At 43.4% G+C, this 19,962-nt stretch overlaps 2 protein-coding genes across 5 annotated transcripts in view; both read left to right on the forward strand.

Annotated features, from left to right (window-relative positions):
• The window catches only part of LOC143766666 (uncharacterized), a 40,485-nt gene extending 27,797 nt beyond the window's left edge, over positions 1-12,688 (forward strand). Inside the window, exons 7-8 of one of the 4 annotated variants that reach the window (XM_077254512.1) lie at positions 8,181-9,346; positions 9,431-12,688. In XM_077254512.1, the coding sequence (XP_077110627.1) occupies positions 8,181-9,346; positions 9,431-9,439 (1,175 nt within the window). In that variant the 3' untranslated portion in view covers positions 9,440-12,688. Of the gene's footprint in view, positions 1-8,180 lie in introns of all 4 variants that reach the window. The other 3 variants (XM_077254514.1, XM_077254511.1, XM_077254513.1) reach the window with 3 other exon arrangements.
• The window catches only part of LOC143768242 (uncharacterized), a 688,323-nt gene that overhangs the window by 508,476 nt on the left and 159,885 nt on the right, over positions 1-19,962 (forward strand). The gene's annotated exons all lie outside the window — the stretch shown is intronic.

Here is a 19,962-nt window from a genome sequence, read left to right on the forward strand (position 1 = left end):
GAGTCAGCAGCTGTGGCACTAGCAGTCGTGGGAGTGGTGTCGGTCGTCAGGGCAGGGTCGTCCTTCATACCTGCTTCAGATGCGGTCCCTCCGGTGCCGGTCTGCTCTGCCTCCGCTGGGGTCGGGAATGCTGGCTGCAGGGCCTTGCTTTCCAGCTTCGGAGCGCTGGGACTTCTTTCCTGCTCCGGACCAGATGAGGCTGCCGACAGACGTCTGGTGAGGCTCCTGATGATGGCCTTCTTCCACCCGGCCTCAGTGCTCAGCTGCGTCCGCCGGGGTCGGTCGCTGAGCTCGTCCACTCCGGCCTGCAGGAATTCAGCATCAGCGGTGGAGGCCTGGTTGCGGTGCCCCTCCGGGTGGCTGGGGGAGTCCTCTGCTCCGACCCCACGCTCCGGCTCCGGGCGGCTCGCCATGGCGTCCTCCATGTCGCTCACTTCTTCTTCCTGGTCCTTTTCCCGCTCTCTCCTTCGTGGGCGGTTTCGTTTTCTCTGTCTCTGCCCACCATTGAGGATCAGGAGGCGGATCTCAGCTGCTGACGGACACGTCCTCAAGGGGCCGAGATATTTAGACTGGGCGGCCATTGTCTTTCGCGCTCCTCAGCTTGTTCACGCCCACTTCCACGCCCTTCTTCTTCTCCTGCACTCTTCTTAGCGCTGTAATGGCGGCGGTTTTGGCGCGAACCTTTGGCGGCAAGTGACAATCCACAGTCTTTGCAATAAAGTACAGTCCAAGCACAGTAAATCACAGTTCCAAGGCACACATGACCTGATTCTTCAGGCTTAAGTAGATCCTGTTCGTGACGCCAAGTTTGTAGCGCCCCCACTGCCGCAGGGCCGAGGGGTACCCGGTACCGGGCCTCTGAGTCTCTGCTCCGGGGTTGTCACGGTGGCTAGGCCCGGTCCGTGACCCTGCCGAGGGGCGCACAGTGAAATAGATATAACGGATGCTGGTGATGAGGCTGTGGTGGTGCAGTGCAGTAAATAACGAGGACACCAGGTTGCAGTCTCTTTTCCTCTTTACTGAAGGTCTCTGGGTCCTCAGCCCAGAATACGGTTCACCAGGCTGCGCAAGTCCGGCCGGTCCAATGGCACCTCCAGAGTTCTCCTCACAGGTGGAAATCGGTGCCTTCCTTCTAGCGCTATGTGTTGTGGTCCTTCCCTGCTGTGCTTACGGAAAGTCCCCACAACTGTTGTGTCTGTTTCTTAAGTTCCCTCACAACTCAATTAGATGATGTTCTGCTAATCCTCCGTCCCTCCCTGGTGTTCTGGTTGGGACGGCACCCGTTTGACGGGTAGGCTCGGAGCTCTTCCGGGACCCTAGAGTCGCCCCTCTCCACAAGTTGCCCCCCAAGACTGCATAGGTGATTTAAGTTAGACAGCCCGCCTTAGACTGACTGTCCTGCCGCTGTTTGGAGTATTGCTTGAAGCTGAATGTTATTATACTCCCTCGGCGTTCCGGCCACCGGTAGTGCGCCTCAGTAGGATGTTGCCTCGGTCTTACAGCACGACCCCTACTGGTATTTCTCCTTTTGCGTGATCTCGTTTCTCACTCAGCACAATCTATCTCTCTTCTAGTCCTTCCTTGGGCACCGCCGCTATACTGTGCAGGCACGGTGTTATGACCCCAATGGCGAGGGTCTCAGAGGAACGGGGAAGTCTGCAGAATACAAAAATCCAGCTCATAGGGCAGTGGTAACTGGGTTGACCATATATCTACTCCTAACGCCAACACTAGAAGTAGCCGGGGATCATTCCTACGTTGATTCTAGATGACACGCGCCAGCCGGAGAATCTAGCTACCCCTAGTAGAGGAAAACAAAGACCTTTCTTGCCTCCAGAGAAGGGGACCCCAAAGCTGGATAGAAGCCCCCCACAAATAATGACGGTGAGGTAAGAGGAAATGACAAACACAGAAATGAACCAGGTTTAGCACAGAGAGGCCCGCTTACTGATAGCAGAATAAAGAAAGGTAACTTATATGGTCAACAAAAACCCTATCAAAATCCACACTGGAAATTCAAGAACCCCCGAACCGTCTAACGGTCCGGGGGGAGAACACCAGCCCCCTAGAGCTTCCAGCAAAGGTCAGGATATAGATTAGGAACAAGCTGGACAAAAATACAAAACCAAAACAAATAGCAAAAAGCAAAAGGCAGACTTAGCTGATATAACTGGAACCAGGATCAGTAGACAAGAGCACAGCAGACTAGCTCTGATAACTACGTTGCCAGGCATTGAACTGAAGGTCCAGGGAGCTTATATAGCAACACCCCTAACTAACGACCCAGGTGCGGATAAAAGGAATGACAGAAAAACCAGAGTCAAAAAACTAGTAACCACTAGAGGGAGCAAAAAGCAAATTCACAACAGTACCCCCCCCTTAGTGAGGGGTCACCGAACCCTCACCACGACCACCAGGGCGATCAGGATGAGCGGCATGAAAGGCACGAACCAAATCGGCCGCATGAACATCAGAGGCGACCACCCAGGAATTATCCTCCTGACCATAGCCCTTCCACTTGACCAGGTACTGAAGCCTCCGCCTGGAGAGGCGAGAATCTAAGATCTTCTCCACCACGTACTCCAACTCGCCCTCAACCAACACCGGAGCAGGAGGCTCCGCAGAAGGAACTACAGGCACAATGTACCGCCGCAACAAGGACCTATGAAATACATTGTGAATAGCAAACGACACAGGAAGATCCAGACGAAAAGATACAGGATTAAGGATTTCCAATATCTTGTAAGGCCCAATAAAACGAGGTTTAAATTTGGGAGAGGAGACCTTCATAGGAACAAAGCGGGAAGAAAGCCATACCAAATCCCCAACGCGTAGTCGGGGACCCACACCGCGGCGGCGGTTGGCAAAGCGCTGAGCCTTCTCCTGTGACAACTTCAAGTTGTCCACCACATGATTCCAGATCTGCTGCAACCTATCCACCACAGAATCCACCCCAGGACAGTCAGAAGGCTCCACATGACCCGAAGAAAAGCGAGGATGGAAACCAGAGTTGCAGAAAAAAGGCGAAACCAAGGTGGCGGAACTAGCCCGATTATTAAGGGCAAACTCAGCCAACGGCAAGAATGTCACCCAATCGTCCTGATCAGCAGAGACAAAACACCTCAAATAAGCCTCCAAAGTCTGATTGGTTCGCTCCGTCTGTCCATTAGTCTGAGGATGGAAAGCAGACGAAAACGACAAATCAATGCCCATCCTACTACAAAAGGATCGCCAGAACCTGGAAACGAACTGGGATCCTTTGTCTGACACAATATTCTCAGGGATGCCGTGCAAACGAACCACGTTCTGGAAAAACACAGGAACCAGATCGGAAGAGGAAGGCAGCTTAGGCAAAGGAACCAAATGGACCATCTTGGAGAAGCGATCACATATCACCCAGATAACGGACATGCCCTGAGATAGCGGAAGATCAGAAATGAAATCCATGGAGATATGTGTCCAAGGTCTCTTCGGGACAGGCAAGGGCAAGAGCAAACCGCTGGCACGAGAACAGCAAGGCTTAGCTCGAGCACAAGTCCCACAGGACTGCACAAATGACCGCACATCCCTTGACAAGGAAGGCCACCAAAAGGACCTGGCCACCAGATCTCTGGTGCCAAAAATTCCCGGGTGACCTGCCAACACCGAGGAATGAACCTCGGAAATGACTCTGCTGGTCCACTTATCCGGGACAAACAGTCTGTCAGGTGGACAAGACTCAGGCCTATCAGCCTGAAATCTCTGCAACACACGTCGCAGATCCGGAGAAATAGCTGACAAGATAACTCCATCTTTAAGAATACCAACAGGATCAGCGACTCCAGGAGCATCAGGCACAAAGCTCCTAGAAAGAGCATCGGCCTTCACATTCTTTGAACCTGGTAAATACGAGACAACAAAATCAAAGCGGGAGAAAAACAATGACCAGCGGGCCTGTCTCGGATTAAGGCGTTTAGCAGACTCGAGATACATCAGATTTTTGTGATCAGTCAAGACCACCACACGATGCTTAGCACCCTCGAGCCAATGACGCCACTCCTCAAATGCCCATTTCATGGCCAACAACTCCCGATTGCCCACATCATAATTTCGCTCGGCAGGCGAAAACTTCCTAGAGAAAAAGGCACAAGGTTTCATAACAGAGCAACCAGGGCCTCTCTGCGACAAAACGGCCCCTGCCCCAATCTCCGAAGCATCCACCTCAACCTGAAAGGGAAGTGAGACGTCAGGCTGGCACAAAACAGGCGCCGAAGTAAACCGGCGTTTCAACTCCTGGAAAGCCTCCACGGCAGCAGGAGCCCAGTTAGCTACATCGGAGCCCTTCTTGGTCATATCCGTCAAAGGTTTCACAATGCTAGAAAAATTAGCGATAAAACGACGGTAGAAGTTAGCGAAGCCCAAGAACTTCTGAAGACTCTTAACTGACGAGGGCTGAGTCCAATCAAGAATAGCTCGGACCTTGACTGGGTCCATCTCCACAGCAGAAGGGGAAAAAATGAACCCCAAAAAGGGAACCTTCTGTACACCAAAGAGACACTTTGAGCCCTTGACAAACAAAGAATTTTCACGCAAAATTTTAAAGACCAACCTGACCTGCTCCACATGCGAATCCCAATTATCAGAAAAAAACAAAATATCATCCAGATAAACAATCAAAAATTTATCCAGATACTTCCGGAAAATGTCATGCATAAAGGACTGAAAAACTGAAGGCGCATTGGAGAGCCCAAAAGGCATCACCAAGTACTCAAAATGACCTTCGGGCGTATTGAATGCGGTTTTCCATTCATCACCTTGCTTAATGCGCACAAGGTTGTACGCACCACGAAGGTCTATCTTGGTGAACCACTTGGCACCCTTAATCCGGGCAAACAAGTCAGACAACAGCGGTAAAGGATACTGAAATTTGACAGTGATCTTATTTAAAAGCCGATAATCAATACAAGGTCTCAAAGATCCGTCCTTTTTTGCCACAAAAAAGAATCCCGCACCAAGAGGGGAAGAAGACGGACGAATATGTCCTTTCTCCAGAGACTCCTTGATATATGAACGCATAGCGGTATGTTCAGGTACCGACAGATTAAACAGTCTTCCCTTAGGAAATTTACTGCCTGGGATCAAATCTATAGCACAGTCACAGTCCCTATGAGGAGGCAGTGCACTGGACTCAGACTCACTGAAGACATCCTGATAATCAGACAAATACTCCGGAACTTCCGAAGGCGTAGAAGAAGCAATAGACACAGGCAGGGAATCCCCATGAATACCACGACAGCCCCAACTTGAGACTGACATAGCCTTCCAGTCCAGGACTGGATTATGGGTCTGTAACCATGGCAGCCCTAAAACAACCAAATCATGCATTTTATGTAAAACCAGGAAACGTATCACCTCGCGGTGTTCAGGAGTCATGCACATGGTAACCTGTGTCCAATACTGCGGTTTATTTGCTGCCAATGGTGTAGCATCAATACCCCTAAGAGGAATAGGATTTTCTAATGGTTCAAGAGTAAAACCACAGCGCTTAGCAAATGAGAGATCCATGAGACTCAGGGCAGCACCTGAATCTACAAACGCCATGACAGGATAAGATGACAGTGAGCAAATCAAAGTTACAGACAGAATAAATTTAGGTTGCAAATTACCAACGGTGACAGGACTAACAACCTTAGCTATACGTTTAGAGCATGCTGAGATAACATGTGTAGAATCACCACAGTAGTAGCACAAGCCATTCCGGCGTCTATGAATTTTCCGCTCATTTCTAGTCCGGATTCTATCACATTGCATTAAATCAGGTGTCTGTTCAGACAACACCATGAGGGGATTTGCGGTTTTTCTATCACATTGCACCGAATTAGGTGTCTGTTCAGACAACACCATGAGGGAATTTGCGGTTTTGCGCTCCCGCAACCGCCGGTCAATTTGAATAGCCAGTGCCATAGTATCATTCAGACCTGTGGGAATGGGAAAACCCACCATAACATTCTTAATGGCTTCAGAAAGGCCATTTCTAAAATTAGCGGCCAGTGCACACTCGTTCCAATGTGTCAGCACGGACCATTTCCGAAATTTTTGGCAATACACTTCAGCCTCGTCCTGCCCCTGAGACATAGCCAGCAAGGCCTTTTCTGCCTGAATCTCAAGATTGGGTTCCTCATAAAGTAAACCGAGCGCCAGAAAAAACGCATCAAGATCAGCCAATGCCGGATCTCCTGGCGCCAGCGAAAAAGCCCAATCCTGAGGGTCGCCCCGTAAGAACGAAATAACAATTTTTACTTGCTGAGCAGAATCTCCAGATGAACAGGGTCTCAGGGACAAAAACAATTTACAATTATTCACGAAATTCCTAAACTTAAACCTGTCTCCGGAAAACAGTTCAGGAATCGGTATTTTAGGTTCTGACCTAGGATTTCGGATAACATAGTCTTGTATGCCCTGCACACGAGTAGCCAGCTGGTCCACACTTGTAATCAAGGTCTGGACATTCATGTCTGCAGCAAGCATAGCCACTCTGAGGTAAAGGGGAAGAAGAAAAAAAAAACTCAGAATCTTCTTTCTTATAATCCCTCTTCTGCAATGCATTAAACATTTAATCAAGGCCTGGCAAACTGTTATGACCCCAATGGCGAGGGTCTCAGAGGAACGGGGAAGTCTGCAGAATACAAAAATCCAGCTCATAGGGCAGTGGTAACTGGGTTGACCATATATCTACTCCTAACGCCAACACTAGAAGTAGCCGGGGATCATTCCTACGTTGATTCTAGATGACACGCGCCAGCCGGAGAATCTAGCTACCCCTAGTAGAGGAAAACAAAGACCTTTCTTGCCTCCAGAGAAGGGGACCCCAAAGCTGGATAGAAGCCCCCCACAAATAATGACGGTGAGGTAAGAGGAAATGACAAACACAGAAATGAACCAGGTTTAGCACAGAGAGGCCCGCTTACTGATAGCAGAATAAAGAAAGGTAACTTATATGGTCAACAAAAACCCTATCAAAATCCACACTGGAAATTCAAGAACCCCCGAACCGTCTAACGGTCCAGGGGGAGAACACCAGCCCCCTAGAGCTTCCAGCAAAGGTCAGGATATAGATTAGGAACAAGCTGGACAAAAATACAAAACCAAAACAAATAGCAAAAAGCAAAAGGCAGACTTAGCTGATATAACTGGAACCAGGATCAGTAGACAAGAGCACAGCAGACTAGCTCTGATAACTACGTTGCCAGGCATTGAACTGAAGGTCCAGGGAGCTTATATAGCAACACCCCTAACTAACGACCCAGGTGCGGATAAAAGGAATGACAGAAAAACCAGAGTCAAAAAACTAGTAACCACTAGAGGGAGCAAAAAGCAAATTCACAACAGCACGGCCCCGTTACGTTCGTTCAAGTTGCCAAGCCTCTGTCAGGATCCCACCCCTGACAGAGACCCTACTGTATCTTCCCCCACAACACCCTCTGCCACAAGGTGTTGCCTGGTCCCAACCCAGTCAGCTTTTCTGATCTAACTTCCTGCCTGACCCCCAGTTTACCCACTATGGTGGGGAGTGGCCTAGTGAATAGAACCCTTAGCTCCCCCCGGAGGCCCGGCTGTGAAATGTATTGGTGTCTGTGATACCTGATCAGATGAACTCCTTCAGTGCCATCAGACGCACCATAGCTCCCCTTAGTGGCGGAGCCACAGTACTGCAACGACCAGGACTCTGGGGCGCTGCACGCACATTGTGAATTAAGTGGGTTCTTCTCACAATAGTAACGCCAAATACATGGAGGCTAAATGTGGTTTGGGCACACTGCAGGGCCTAGAAGCGAGGGGGAGGTTTGACTTTGGAAAAGCAGATATTGCTGGATTGGTTTATGGAAGCCATGTTGCTTTTCAAGAGCCTTTGAGCCACTAATATTGTGAAAACCTCTATTTTTCCATTGAAAGATGAATAGAAGTTTTTATTGGTATTATTTTCGCCTACATAACATTGTTTGGTGGATTTTTATTCCATATTTTGGAGGCAGAATGAACAAACAGTTAATCCTATGAGGCTTTCTATTAGACTAGTATTGGTGAATAATTCAATATTTTTGCATAACTTGATATTTTTACTGACAGTTTAAGTAGAAATGTTCAAAAATATAAAATTAAAGGATAATTTATTCAAAAATAATAATTGGTTTTATTCTTAGCAGATAACTGTACCAGGAGATCAGAGAGACAGCTGAAATCTTCAATTTTTAAATCAGATGATCTTGAGATCACACAGGATTCTATTGAAGTGACTGCCATTACTCCAGATATACCATCATCCCTTCACAGCAAAGATCTGTCATCTGATCCTTTGAAACAGGTCCTGTCTTCTGATTTATTACCAACTACTAAGGAAAATCAAAGTCACAAAATAAGCATACAAAAACGAACTGCTCCTAAAGAGAATTCAGTTTCAGAATGTGGAAATTGTTTTCCCCTTGAAAATTCTTTTCATAAGCATCAAAAAATTCATACAGCGAAGAATAGCTTTTTTTGTTTTAAGTGTGGGAAATGTTTTAGCCAGAAAGCAACTCTTGATAGCCACCAGAGGACCCACACAAAGGAGAAATCTTTTTCATGTTCAGAATGTGGAAAATGTTTTAACAGGAAAGCACATCTTGATAATCACCAGAGAACCCACACAGGGGAGAAGCCTTTTTCATGTTCAGAATGTGGGAAATGTTTTAGCAGGAAATGGCTTCTTGATAGCCACCAGAGATCTCACATAGTGGAGAAGCCTTTTTTATGTTCAGAATGCGGGAAATGTTTTAAATGGAAATCAGATGTTGTTATACATCAGAGAATCCACACAGGGGAGAAGCCTTTTTGCTGCTCAGAATGTGGGAAATGTTTTAACCAGAAATCAGATGTTGTTATACACCAAAGAACACACACAGGGGAGAAGCCATTTTCATGTTCAGAATGTGGGAAATGTTTTAGCCGGAAATGGCTTCTTGATAACCATCAGAGAACTCACACAGTGGAGAAGCCTTTTTTATGTTCAGAATGTGGGAAATGTTTTAAACGGAAATCAGATGTTGTTATACACCATAGAACCCACACAGGGGAGAAGCCTTTTTGCTGCTCAGAATGTGGGAAATGTTTTGTTGAGAAAACAAATCTTAGAAAACACCAGAGAACCCACACAGGGGAGAAGCCTTTTTGCTGCTCAGAATGTGGGAAATGTTTTGTTAAGAAAACAAATCTTAAAAAACATCAGAGAATTCACACAGGCGAAAAGCCTTTTTCATGTTCAGCATGTGAGAAATGTTTTGTTAATAAATCATCTCTTCTTAGTCACCAAAGAATTCACATAGGGGAGAATGCTTTTTCACATTCTTAATGTGGGAAATGTTTTACACACAAATCAACCCTTAATAAACTTCCGAAAGGTCACACAGGGGAGAAGCCTTTTTGATGTTCATAATGTTGGAAATGTTTTAACAGGAAATTGTATTTTGTTAAAAGCGATTATCCACTACTAGGATAACTCTTTGTCATTCCTCATGTTTCGCCTCATTAAAATAAAACACTCATACTCACACAGAGATTAGCGGATGATGTCATACACGTTTTGGGCTAACATAATGCTTATAAGAAAACACTGGATCTTTACAGCCAACAAATAAACTGTCTGTTTAACCCCTTAATGTCCAATGACGGGCAGAATCCTTCATTGGACGCCTCCCCCTGTTGGTGCTGGCTCTGATGATGAACATAGCACATGAGAGCTGATCTGATCAGCTAACATGCAGCCCTGCTCTATGTAGCAAGCAATCAGATGTTCACAGCTTCTGGTCTTCCACGGGGACTATTGAAGCAGGTAAAAATTTTAAAAAAATGTTTGTTTTAAAAAAAAATATAAAAGTACAAATTACCCCCCTGTCAAAATAAAACAATAAAAAAATCAAATATACACATTTGGGATCTCCACGTTCAGAATTGCCCCATCTATCAATATATAAAAATAATTTATCCAATCAGTAAAGCATAGCGAGGAAAAAATATTACTTTTTTTGGTTGCTGCAACATTGCAATAAAATGCAATAACGGGTGATCAAAAAAAATCGTATATACACCAAAATGATGTCAGTAAAAACGTCAGATCGGCAAGCAAAAAATAAGCCCACACCCAGCCCCAGATCTCGAAAAATGGAGACGCTACTGGTCTCGGAAAATAGCAACTTTTTTTTTATTTTTTAACAAACTTTTGAATATTTTCACTACTTAAAGAAAAAAGAGCCTAAACACGTGTGATGTCTGTTTGATGTCTGTGAACTCGTAATGACCTTTAGAATCATACTGGTAGGTCAGTTTTAGCATTTAGTGAATGTTAAATATGAATTATTGGTTATTCATTTATTACACTCAATTCTATACTGAGCACATTGCCTTTTGCTGACATTACATGTATTGCTCCTGTATTTTTAGCTCAGGGTAAAGTTAACACCATATAGCGAGAACACGTGATCTATGGGACATATATAACCATGACTCACAGGAAGGAGGGGTGGCGCTCTTGGGGTCTCTTCACTCTTCTTTCACTTCACACACTCCACATAGACTTCAGATGAAATGAACAGCTGGTATGTGAGTTAGCCACTTGAGGAACTTCTACCATGCTTTTGACAGAGACAGACGCTATTTACCATTCAGAATCTCAGGAAAGATGGGGAACAAACTTTGATATGGACAAATGGACAATCTCTTTGTAACTATTTCATCTGTTTTATGTTTTGCTGCAATGATGCTTTTTGGTGGACAATTCAATAAACTCATAAGCGTGAGGACCCTTGACGTGGGTTATGAGCTTGCGTATTTTGGCCAGAATATAACTAATACCTCACATAATTTTTTTTATGTGTTTTTTGCACTTTTTTCGGGGTGCAGTTTGGCCCATTTTTTACTTGTAAACTGTGGTGTCTGTGCACATGGGGTGCATTTGGATAGCGCTGGGCAGGCCCGCCTGATCTAATAGAAGGGTGTCACTACTAGGCCTGCCTGGATGCTGTGCATCTCCATTGTGTGAACAGCACCACATACAAGTTTTTATGTGCAGCAATGTGCCAAGCAGCCACCCCCTCCATTACTTTGCTAGCTGGTGAGTGGCTGCCTCATCGGCTTTGCTGCACCTGTGTTTTTTCCATTTTAACCACATGGGTCCACTGCATCCTGTTAGTGCATTTGTTTGGAGGCCTAGGCAGGTAAGAATCTCTGCCTTTTGTTGCTGTTTTTTCTATTTTTGGAGGATCTCAGAATCCTCTTTTTGTGCTTTTGCTGTTTAGACAATTCAATAAACCACTACATTTTTTATAAGAAATATCATGACATTTTCTTTAGAGAATCACACTGGTAAAGAGTCCTGAATAAATAAATATACAAAATAAGTATTTTTAACATTTGAGGAGCCAGCTATACCTGATTTTTTTTGTGCTATTTTTTTTGTGGATTTCCTTCTACTTGCACACGGAGGAAGAGAGAAGAGCTTTGCTATATGTCAATTGTGCAAGTTTTCATGAATTCCACTACGATACTTCAAGTCACAAGGATCGGAGAGAGCCTTCGAGTGAGTACTAAGAGGTGCCAGATGGATTGACAAGTACCGGAAGTACTAGAAGTGCCAAATGTACTGAAGATAGACGTGCTGATGACCAGAGACCAGCGTTGTCCAACAAAGGAACTACAAGCTGAGATACTTCAAGGTAAGAAAATGGATGTTATTACTTCTTTTTCTATGCAAAGAAGACTGAAATTTATGCCTATACGAGTCTAACTTAGAAGTTTTATGTCTCAGCCTTTACGCAGAATGTGAAAGGAAAGATCTAATTTTAGATTCTAAGCTGATGAGTTTTAACAAAGAAAAAGAGAAATTGAAAAATATTTTACAGTTGGTCGACGTATTTCACAAGTTTGTGTCAGAGAAATCCAAAAATGACTGTGTAAAAACAGTGTTAAAGGAAAGTAGCGATGTTCCCAAGATTGACTGTACTCTGGAGATGAAACAAGATGTGAGACACGTGTCTGTAACGGCCACTCAAGGTGACCTTATATCTGAAGACATGAAACAAGATGGAGGAAATCGGGGAGGAGACATGAGAATTGACGAAGAAGATGTACAAGAGACAGATGTACAAAGGCCACTAACAAAAGAAGACAACTCAGAGGCCCAACTCCAAATCAAAGTTAGGAAAAATTTGTTAATATTATGCAAAATCATTCCTGCATATGATAAAATCCATGTGTGCAGAAATTCAGAGCTATTTGAGAATTTTGCTGATAAGTTTGATTTAACTAATGAGGAGAAAAATCAGTTTCTTAAAATGTGGCTTCCTGTAATTTTTTCTAGACGCTTAACATTAAAAATGTCTTATGATAACGACTCACATGAAGGATTAAAAGATACAGACAGATTAAAAATTCTAATTTTCTGTGGATTAAATGAAAATTTCGCAGATATTGATATTCTTCAAAAATTAAGGATTGTCCGGAAAGAATGTACCTTTACATTCATGTACATATTTGAACGGTTGTACAGAACTATCATTAACAATTTCAGAAAACAATCAATGATAAAATGTTTTGTGACCAAATTTGGATTCCTAAATTCTGTATCTCGTGTTATTGCTCACAAAAAGATTCTTTATTTGAATGTAAATAACTGTATACCAGCGCACTACAAAATATAAAGCAATATATAAGGGGTGCAAAAGAAGCAGTATAGAACCATGAAGAAAAGAAAGAGAAAAAGGAACCGCTTCATATAAATGCACACCATAAATTATTTTTGTGGTGTGCATTTATATGAAGCGGTTCCTTTTTCTCTTTCTTTTCTTCTTTATTTGAATGTGCGCAATCCCTTGACTTTGCAAGAAAACATGAGAATCGTGAAAGGAAAATAAATCGTACTAAGTTTGTACAATCAGACAGAGTAAAATCTTATCAGAAGCCAGAATCAAAATCTACTAAACTGAAATATCCCAGTAATCAAATCTATAAAGTACGAAGAAAATTACATATTTGTTATCAGCCCTATCAAATGATCCAAAGGTCCACTGAAAAAGTTGCACTGAAAGAGTTAAAAATTCAAGGTTCTTCTGACTTCTCTGTAAAGAGACAAATGGCGGAAACTGACAGACAGAAGCAGGTGATTTCTGAAAGTGACATCATGGGGGGTAATTATATGTTGTGTAAAAGTGTTATACGATGTATTTATTTAATTATTTCATACAGTATAATTCTGTAGTTCTATAGTTTTTGTAGATATATATATTTATACAATATATATAGCATACTTGTATAAGTAGAGATTGTATAACTGTATTTTTATATGTATAGTGAAATAATTAAAGTTTACTAAAGTAATACTTAGAATTATATTAAATACATACATTAAATACATACATATTATTATTATTATTATTTACCATATATAGCACCATTAATTCCATGGTGCTGTACATTAAACAGGATTAAATCATAATACAAATATCACTTGCAATAAACAAACGCAGACTGGTATAGAGGGAAGAGGACCGTAGGTGACAGTAGGTCGGGGGTTGCAGCAGCTCCGATGGTGTTGAGTTGGCCGTGTGGTCATTACAGGTTGTAAGCTTTTTTTTGAAGAGATGGGTTTTCAGGTTTTGGGGCACAGAATTCCAGATGATGGGGGATATTCGGGAGAAGTCTTGGAGGCGATTGGGTGAGGAGCGAATAAGCGTGGAGGAGAGAAGGAGGTCTTGGGAGGACCGGAGATTACGTGAGGGAAGATATTGAGAGATTAGTTCAGAAATATACGGAGGAGAAAGGTTATGGTTGGCTTTGTAGGTCAGTGTTACTAGTTTAAACTGGATACGCTGGGAAATTGGGAGCCAGTGAAGGAATTTTCAAAGAGGGGAAGCAGGAGTGTAGTGAGGAGAGAGATTAATTAGTCAGGCAGCAGAGTTAAGGATGGACTGGAGGGGTGCGAGAGTATTAGAAGGCATGCCAGAAAGGAGGATGTTACAGTAGTCGAGGTGGGTGATGATTAGGGCATGCACAAGCATCTTGGTAGAGTGAGGGTTGAGGAAAGGATGGATTCTGGAAATATTTTTGAGCTGAAGGCGACTGGAGGAGGTGAGAGCTTGGATGTGTGGTTTGAAGGACAGGGCAGAGTCAAGGGTTACTCCGAGGCAGTGGATTACCGGGACAGGGGAAAGTGTGAATTAATTTATTGTGATAGATAGATAAGGTAGGGAAGGTGTGCGAGATGGAGGAAAGAATTAGTTCAGATCTGTCCACATTGAGTTTGAGGAAGCGAGAGGAGAAGAAGGCTGATAGACACTCTGGGATTCTGGAGAGAGAGAGGTGATATCTGGGCCAGAGAGGTAGATCTGAGTGTCATCAGCATATAGATGGTACTGGAAGCCATATGACTTTGAGTAGGGCCAGGCCAAGGGTATAGATTGAGAAGAGAAGGGATCCTAGGACAGAGCCTTGAAGGACACCAACAAAGAGGGGGCAAGATAAAGAGGTAGTATGGGAGCAGGAAATGCTAAATGTGCGGTTGGTAAGGTATGAGGAGACCCAGGATAGGGCAAGGTCTTTGACACCAAGGGAAGAGAGGATCTGTAGTAGGAGGCAGTGGTCAACTGTGTCGAAGGCAGAGGACAGGTCTAGGAGGAGGAATATAGATAATAGTCTGTTAGCTTTGGCTGTAAGTAAGTCTTTCGTAAGTTTGGTCAGGGTAGTCTCAGTGGAATGGTGGGGACGGAATCCAGATTGTAGGTTATCGAAGAGCGAGTTAGATGCAAGGTGAGAGAAAAGTTCAGGTGGACATGCTGCTCAAGGAGTTTGGAAGCAAATGGGAGAAAAGATATGGGGCGATAGCTGGACATAGCGCTCGAGTCAAGAGAAGGCTTTTTGAGGATAGGTGTGATTGTGGCATGTTTGAAAGCAGAGGAGAAGGTACCAGAAGTTAGCGATAGGTTGAAGAGATGGGTTAGGGATGGGATAAGTGTAGTGGTGAGGTTGGGGAGTAGGTGGGATGGGATGGGGTCAAGTGCACAAGTGGTGAGGTGTGATTTGGAGAGAAAATGAGCAAGCTGTCCTTCAGTGATTTTGGAGAGGGAAGTTATGGGGTTAGGGCATTGGTCTGGCAGGCATACAAATTGGTGGTGGTCGGACAACAAAGACTTGCCTTGTTTGGTCTATCCTATTTTTGAAGTGGCAAAGTCCTCAGCAGAGATTAGGGAAGTTGGAGGGGGTAGTGGTCGGCGGACGAGGGGGTTGTGGGATAAAGAAGATACAAGGGATGTGAAATAGGCCTGTTTAGCAGAGGTGAGAGCTGATTTGAATGCGAGTGTTCCGTATTTGAGTGCAGTGAAATCATCTTGCGAATGTGTATGACACATATATATATACACTCCTCTGTAGCAACTGACCTAATTAGCTCCCCCAACGTTTCTGCAACAACCGCAGTGTTGATCATATCCAGACTCTCACTCCTTGCCTTCCTAATCAGATGACACATACAATCCAGCCATAGATACGGCGGATGGAACGCAAGCCTTCGTCTCCAGTGTCAGTGGAATGCAAACACTGTTACCTGTAGAATGCGTCATTTCCGGTGACGCACTTCCGGCCGGAGTGCTCCCTTTGGTCACGCCCCCCGCCTATAATACAATGCATGTGGGACACCTTCCACATCTAACCAGTGGCAGACACCACGTTAGATGGACATCCCAGTCACCACCAACCACCACTGGTAAGCCATAGCCATCTAGCCATGTAACACCAATGTGCTTGTTTAATACTGGGCACTTAGAACACATATTTATGTTGCAGAGACCACTTCTCTCGTATACCCCCATAGGAACAATTTCTATTTGTTAAATATACCGGTAAGGCACTAAACACTATAGTTTGTATCAACCTGGGCAAGTCATTTATAGATTTCAAGTTAATAAGATGTGCGGACGGCACCAGGCTGTATTATTACAACTTTTTTTCGTTGCCACCGAAGTTCATTTATCACATGTGCTCAGATGTGCAGGCACCGGCGGGGGTGCTCAACATAGGAAAAAAGCAGCAATGTCCATAGCAATAGAAAAAGAAATGTGGCACTCACCCCAAGGTACTGCAAAATTAGAAACCTTTATTCATCTTTAAACGAACGTCATGTGGAGAGGCGGCTGGGTATGGGAAAAGGTGTGCGGAGGAGAGGAAAAGGACGACGGCCGTTTCACGCCGATGCGCTTCTACGGGTCCATAGGTGCACATTAAGAACGTCATATCCTTTATAGAGACTTAAATGACGTGAATCTTCACAGGTGTGGGGTAAAAACAATGTCTAAAAGTTGTGTGCAAACAACAGTAATAATAAGCTTACATGAAATACATCGTTTACAGGTATAAGGCAAGAGAAAACAACTAATAATGCTGTTCTTAACTATATGTTAATATTTATAAAAAAAACCGACATATCTAACTTGTCGTTTAACCCTAGGGGTCCTTGCGCATTGGTATCCAATATCCATTTTGCTTCATGTTGCAGCAGGATTTTATTACGATCGCCACCCTGTGCGGGAGTTTTAACCATTTCTAAGCCCGCAAAACACAGTACATTTGGATTGGCGTTATGTTGATCGTGCACGTGTTTAATTAGGCGTGGGCACCCTTTTCCAGAGGTTATGGATGTATGATGTTCTTTAAATCTAGTAACCATAGGGCGTATCGTCTTACCAATGTAATAGAACCGACATGGGCAAAAAATAACATAAACAACATATTGAGTTTTACACGTAATTAGTTGTTGAACATTATGACAGACTGGACCTAATTGTATCGGGTTATGCACATATCTTAAGTTGCAAAATTTGCAGTTCCCACATTTGAAATTCCCTGTAGGTTGCGCTCGTGAGAGCCAATTATTTACCGATGGAGGGAGTCTATTTTTAACTATTAGGTCACCTAAATTTCTCGTGCGTTTGTACCCAAAGCGTGGTCTGTTTGTAACTAGGGGCAATAACTCCCTGTCATTTTGTAATACGTGCCAGTTCTTATTTATAGCTGCATATACTGCTCTATCCATAGGACTATGTGCAAAAGTGAAAGTAAATCTTTTTTGGCCACTTTTTTTATGAGGGGGTCGAGAATCATATCTCCGTGCTTTTAATAGCTCATCCTGTGTAAGTTGCTTCACGCGATGTTCAGCCTGTTCCAAAATATCTGCTGGATATTTCCTATCTAAAAAATCAGATTTTAAATCAGCAATTTGCTGTTGGAAAGTTTCGTCATTATTATTAATTTTCCTATAGCGTACCATTTGGCTGTAAGGCAAGCCATTTTTAGTGTGTTTTGGGTGGGCGCTAGAGAAGTGAAGCAAACTATTTGTTGCACAGGGTTTTTTATAAACTTTTGTGCAAAGTGTGTCATCTATTACATCCAATTTTACATCAAGGAATTCAAGTGAGTTTCCTCCATAGCAAGCCGTAAATTGCATATTTTCGCTATTTACACCATTGAGGTGGGCCACGAACGAGTTGAATTCATTCTGGGAACCGTCCCAAACGATGAAAATGTCGTCTGCGAATCTTAAAAACAGGCGAATGTGTTTCAAGAAAGGGTTCGTGACACTGGTGATGTACTTTTCCTCAAAAGCGGCTAAAAATAAATTCGCAAAAACGCAAGCGACGGGCGTACCCATCGCGGTTCCGGTGTGTTGTAGGAACCATTTTTCCCCGAATTTGAATGCATTATGGGTCAATACAAAATGTAAGCTATCCACAATAAACGAAATAAAGTTATTGTCTTTATCAGTATTAGAAAGAATGGATTTAATCGCTTCAATGACTTTATCCTGAGGGATTCGTGTATAAAGGCTGACAACATCGATCGAAGTTAGTGAAAAAGTAGGTTGCCAGTCTAGTGATTGAAGTGCTACAAGAAAGGCACCTGAATCCTTAACGAATGAGGGAATCTGCGGCAGTAGTGGTTTCAATAGCCAATCGAGGAATTGCGACAGGGGCTCTGTCAAAGAACCAATGTCCGATATAATCGGACGACCCGGGGGTGCTGAGGCATTTTTGTGAATTTTTGGCAGGCTGTACCAATGGGGTATAGATGGATGAGGGGGAAATAACTTCTCTGCCCTATTTTTTGATAAAGTGCCGTTTGATACATATTTATTTAATAAACCCCGTAACTTTTCTTTATATTTCACCATTGGGTTGTGATCCAAGGGAATATAAGTGTTTTTGTCGTTTAATTGGGACATTGCTTCATTGACATAATAATCTTTATTGAGTAAAACTAAATTTCCCCCTTTGTCTGCTTTCCTGATGATTACGTTATCCCACTGCTGCATTTCCCTTAGTGCGACTTCTTCCTTCTTAGACAAATTCTTTTTCGGTTTATGGTACAAAAGGGCTTCAACATCTTTTATTACTAGGTCATGGAACAAGTCTATCAAATTGCCCGGGGATATAGGGGGCATGTAGGTGGAGCTTAAACCCCCTTTAAACGGTTCAATGTCTTTGTTGCTGTTCACATTAGCTGCTGGGAATACAGTCTCGTCCATTGGTGTATCCAAATTGGTAAGTAACCATGCATCCTCTAATTCTTGAAGGTTTGTTGGAGGAAGAGCTATAAAGCCCAGTGGGCCAATAGACGCTGGAACATCAGAAGTGAGCAAACTTGGCTTATTGCTTTGATTTTTATTGCTGGAAAAATATTTATGCAGGTGTAGTTTTCTTGTGGCTCTAAAAAGCTCAATTTTAAAGTTTGTTAAACTAAAGTCTTCAGGAATACAGAAATTTAACCCCAGAGAAAGCACTTTTTTCTGTTCCGGGGATAAGATTTTGTCCGATAAGTTTATAATTCGGAGTTCATTACTCCTCACTTCCTCCAGGAAACCTGTTTGCGTTTCCTTTGCGGACTTTTTGCGGCCCCCTCTTCTGATCTTTTTCCTAAAGGGATGTGGACTTCAGGTGTTGATAGAGGGGCAACGATCTCATTCCCAGGATCTTCAACACCACTGGAATCAGAGTCGGTTATCCATCCGTCTTTCTGCGGTTTGCGTCGATTAAATTTCTTTGAGGGATGATGTCTTTGAAAATTTCGTCTTATATTGTTCTTATTTTTATTCCAGGTGAAAATTTGCCCTGTAGCGAAATCATTCTTGTCCCTAAGGAATTTGTCTTTCTTTTGTTGTTTTGTTTCAATTTGAATTAGGACAAGTTTTTTCTCCAATTTTTTTAGAAATAAATTATTCTGGGTGTCTGTGATCCTGGATTTTAATTCTTGCTTTGCTTTCTCTAGTTGCTCGCAAAGAGATGTATATTCCTTTTCGTTCTGTGATACTACTAATGCGAGTAAATTCCTAGAGCATTGTAAGTGTATTTCATCCCACGCTTGTTGAAATGTGGGATCGTCTGCAAACTGGGAGATTTCTTTGAACACACGTAGACCACGTGGGACTCTGCCACATTCCACGTATGATTTTAGTGACTTTATTGTCCAGTACAGCCTTATTTCTCGTTCTGCCAAAAAATATATTTTACTTTCCAATGTTTTTGTGCTTATTAGTACTAAATCCTCTTTATGATTGCAGCTCATAAAGAATTCCTCCGCACCTTCCCTCCCAGCCAGTAAACCACACTCCATTGACGTGCTGGCTTGTGAGTCCATAGAACTTTCTTGGATGATATCCATTGTGGCATATACGGCACTATTGAAAGTGCTAATTGTTGCAGCTTGTGCTCAGTCCCAAAGAACGAAGGATATATAGAAATCAAGTTAATAAGATGTGCGGACGGCACCAGGCTGTATTATTACAACTTTTTTTCGTTGCCACCGAAGTTCATTTATCACATGTGCTCAGATGTGCAGGCACCGGCGGGGGTGCTCAACATAGGAAAAAAGCAGCAATGTCCATAGCAATAGAAAAAGAAATGTGGCACTCAC

Source organism: Ranitomeya variabilis, chromosome 4 (genome assembly GCF_051348905.1).
Source record: "Ranitomeya variabilis isolate aRanVar5 chromosome 4, aRanVar5.hap1, whole genome shotgun sequence".
In the NCBI taxonomy this organism is placed as follows: Eukaryota; Metazoa; Chordata; class Amphibia; order Anura; family Dendrobatidae; genus Ranitomeya; species Ranitomeya variabilis.